A 4259-nucleotide genomic window follows, 5' to 3' on the forward strand; every position below is an offset into this window, starting at 1 on the left:
CCCGCGGCATTGTGGGCCCCCCCCGCACCAGCTGCCGACAGTGGGCAGAGAGCCCTAATTATAAAATATGAATTTATCCTATATAAATAAAATTTAGATTTTATATCCTAAATTAAATTAATTGTAGAATTAATTTTTCTAATAGAATTAGGACTGAATTAAATTGTTTAATTCATTTTTTTTAGTTTTATAATATTCTAATGGGATTAGGATTTATTTAATTAAATGGTTTAATTAATTTTTTTAAAGTAGTTTTTCTTATTTAATGAGTGTTTCCAAGCCGAAATCTTTGCTTGGGAAATTATAAAATTGGATTTGATTGAATATTTTTAAGTGTTAACACTGTTATTTTAAATTGCACAAAAAGCTAAAAATTAGAATAGCATGCAATATATATTTTTAATTATACATATTAAAATGTTTTATGCATGATATGTGATTATGGATATTAAAGACCAATATAATTGTACTTTTATTTGATAGTTGAATGATTGTAATTTTTATTAAATAGGACCTGCATAACTTGTCTTATCTCTACCTTTTCTTATAATTCTTTTCTCATCTAATTCCTTTTAAATATCACTTGATATTTTTTGTAATTAATTATGTAAATGTTATGTAATTTAGAAATGTAGAAATTTAAATAGAAAATTATTATGTAATCTAAATCAAAGAAAAAAATGGTGATGAATGCTATAACCGAAGTGCTAGCAATGGACTTATGAAGACTTACTACAGTTATTTAAGATTTGACCATTTAATTCATTTAAATAGCTTGAAGGAATTAGTTTAGATATATCCATAATTATTTAATTAGAATAACATGCTAAAGTTGTGTACTTATATATAAATTGTTATGCATGAAATGTATATATGTTATGTATGATACCTAGTTAATTTATAATGAATTTCTCATTGATATATTAAATATATGTTGAGAACATAAATAATTACCTTTCAATTTTACATGCATAAAATTAGACTTTTATTTATAAATAATTTGTTAAGTCACTCAAGATTACCATTAATCAAATATATTTAATGTTATAAAATTGAGTCCTATTTAACTGACTTGTATGATTTGGAAGAGTTCTTCATGATTATATGAAGTTAAAGACATGAGTTATGTGAAACATATATGATATGTTTAGATAAAGAGTTGTCACCTAACTAATATAAGAGTTATATAGAGATATGATTCATAAACTATGTTATCTATCTAATTTAATTTATTTTGATTTGTTAAGTTACTCAAGGTTAAGTAAATTAAGTTAAGTAAATTAAATGAGATTCTATCACATTAGATAAATCCAAATGAGAAACTAATAATCATTCTTCTTTTTAATAGGTTGATAGATAAAATGAGTAGTATCATATTCCTATAACGTATATAAGATGTTAACAAATTAATTGGGTTAAATTTTTTGAACTAATACCAAAAGTTCATAATTCTTTTCAAAGAAGATTATATATGCTTAAAAGTCATATTACTCATGTCCTGGATAAGGAAGTTGTTATTGAAGTCAAGACAAAATATCATTGTTATATTAAAATAATATCACATATAACTAATTAATCCATTATAAAAATATATTAAATTAAGATTGAATTCAGGTCAAAATAAATAAAATTCGACAAACTATCTAAAATCTGTATTCTAATAGTTTTAGATTAAAAAATAGTATCATTTATCCCTTCTCATACAGAATATATGAAGTTAAGATTGAGTACAGGTGAAATTAAGAATGCCAAGATAAATAAAATCCGATAAAATCAGGTTTGAGTATCTAATACACTAATAATTTTGGATTAAAAAATAGTACCATTTATCCATTTTCATCCCACTTAAAACCCATCCCTTTACCTTTGGGCCTGCTTCATCTTCTCACTGGATGTATAAATGCGTTTCCAGCCCTCGAAATTTCCTCTGATGAAAAAAAAAAAAAAAGCCTCGAAAATCTCCCAACAAATTAAGGTAAAAAACAGGAACAGAATCGTATATTAATATTATCAGAAAGGGAAACACATTACATTATTGATAGGGATTAAAGATGCAAATACAATACACCTTTTACCATAAAAGTGCCGACGAAGTTCTGCAAGAACAATACAATGATCATAACATAGAAGATGTTGAAACCCCAACATCAATTTTTTGAAGAATATCCTTGAAGCAAGCTATAATCACTTGGGGTAAACATGAGCTGGAAGACGAGGTTCGGCAACAGCAACAAGAGGGTATTTTTTTGGTGTAGAAAGCCCAAAAATTTCGTCCATGTTCAAGTCCTCCTTCTTCTGGCCATCAGGCAATCTCCATTTAAATCCATGAAGAAGATTTGACAAAGTTGCTTGAATTACCTTTAGTCCTAAAGGATATCCAGGACACATCCTTCTTCCAGCTCCAAATGGCAATAGCTCATAATCATGACCTCTAACATCAATAGAATTACCAATGAATCTCTCAGGGAAAAATTCATCAGGTTTGTCCCATACTTTGGGATCTCTCCCTATGGTCCACACATTAACAAGGACTCGAGAGCCTTTTTTAATGTCGTAACCATTGATGTTGATATCTTCACGTGCTGCTCTAGGCACAAGCATTGGCGCCACAGGGTGCAAGCGCATTACCTCCTTAGCAATGGCATAGATGTATGGCAAATTAACCATGTCTTTCTCTTCCACCCATCTTTCTCTACCAATTACCCTATCCAGCTCTTCTGTTGCTTTCTCAAAAACTTCTGGCTTTCTCAAGATCTCTGAAATTGCCCATTCCACGGTCACTGCGGAGCTTTCAGTTCCACCGGCAATCAAGTCCTGAGAATCGAGGAAAACGAACTTTACTTGCAAGTACAAGAGAAAGATAATAGGACCACTTTTGAGTGTTGGACAGTATATAATTAATTGATTAGACAATTCCAAATATTAAAAATTCACAAAGCAACGCTAGGATCACTTTTGAGTTTTGAGTGTTGGACATCCACGAATTGGATGAACACACGTGCATCTCACACCCACAAGTGTTCCCTTCATCAAGAATTTTCATGTTGTAATAAGAAGGGTAGTGGGCATTATCCCATCTGAGTGTTTATCGATGGGATAACTTAAAGAGGAAATTCAGATATATTGATGTGAACCAAAAGTTAGTTGTTGATAAGATTTTCTGCGTTACCAAGAAAATGGGCGCAGATAATTAGAGCGATTGAGGTAACTGTATACCTGAGAGTCAACTGGCGTGATTAAAGAAAGACCAACTTATAATAAATTTATTAGTTAAAACATAGTACCTGTGAAAATGCCTTCACTCCATGTCTTTCAAGCTTGATCTCAAGATTAGGATCAGAAGCAAGCTGCAAAAGGACATCAACCATATCCTTGGGCTCCCAGTTCTTGTCTTCCCTTCTCCTAGCTTCGTGTTCATCCAACACATGCTCCATAAACTTGTCAAACTTCTTGGATAAAGTCTTCATTCTCTTAATGTAACCTTGCAAATCTAAGAAAGCAATCCAAGGGATCGAGTCACCAATATCCAACACCCCATTAAGCAAGAACAACTCATCAAGCATTTCTTTGAATTCCACTGGTGTTACTATCTCCTTCTCATTCTCGGAACTCTTGACTGTGTATTTCTTCCCCAACACCATACGACTAATTACGTTAAGACTCACATCTGCAAGGTGATCTTTCAGATTAATAGGCCTGCCACTTGATTTGTTAAGAGTTTTAAGGAGTGCTCTCAACTCCTCTACACGAATGTACTCGTATGACTCAAGGCGCTTAGCACTAAAAAGTTCCATTAAGCACATTTTACGTGCTTGACGCCAATAAGGTCCATATGGAGACCATGTAATATCTGAGTAATTATAGGTTGTGTATTTGCCTGCAGCTGTTTTGGGGCGGCCAGAGAAGATAACATCGTGGGTTTTGAGGATTGTTTTTGCCATTTCAACAGAAGAGCCAACAACAACTGGGAATGATCCAAATTTGACTTGCATGAGGGGGCCATACTTTTGGGAGAGGGCATGGAGGGAACGGTGTGGGAGTTCGCCTATGAGGTTGAGGTTTCCAATTATGGGCCAGGGTTTTGGGCCAGGTGGTGGGTTGAGTTTGCGGCGGCGGAGACGGCTGGCTAGCAGGATAAGTGATACAGTGGCAAGCCATGCAAAGGCATAGGACATCCAAGTAGGAGTCTCCATTTTGCTTGTTGGTGGGTTGTATTGGAGGTAAAGAAAGATTTGCGGTGATAAAAATAGCATGAGCTG

General features: G+C 33.1%; 1 protein-coding gene across 1 annotated transcript; it reads right to left on the bottom strand.

Moving 5' to 3' along the window:
* Positions 1-1976: 1976 nt before the first annotated feature.
* LOC105133960 (cytochrome P450 71A1-like) lies at positions 1977-4259 on the bottom strand. The gene is made up of 2 exons (XM_011038140.1): positions 3285-4259; positions 1977-2814 (listed from the first exon to the last, which is right to left on the bottom strand). Exons 1-2 carry the CDS (start codon positions 4251-4253, stop codon positions 2185-2187), a joined length of 1599 nt encoding a protein of 532 aa, XP_011036442.1. The 5' UTR covers positions 4254-4259; the 3' UTR covers positions 1977-2184.

Source organism: Populus euphratica, unplaced genomic scaffold (genome assembly GCF_000495115.2).
Source record: "Populus euphratica unplaced genomic scaffold, PopEup_1.0 scaffold38.1, whole genome shotgun sequence".
Taxonomy (NCBI): domain Eukaryota; kingdom Viridiplantae; phylum Streptophyta; class Magnoliopsida; order Malpighiales; family Salicaceae; genus Populus; species Populus euphratica.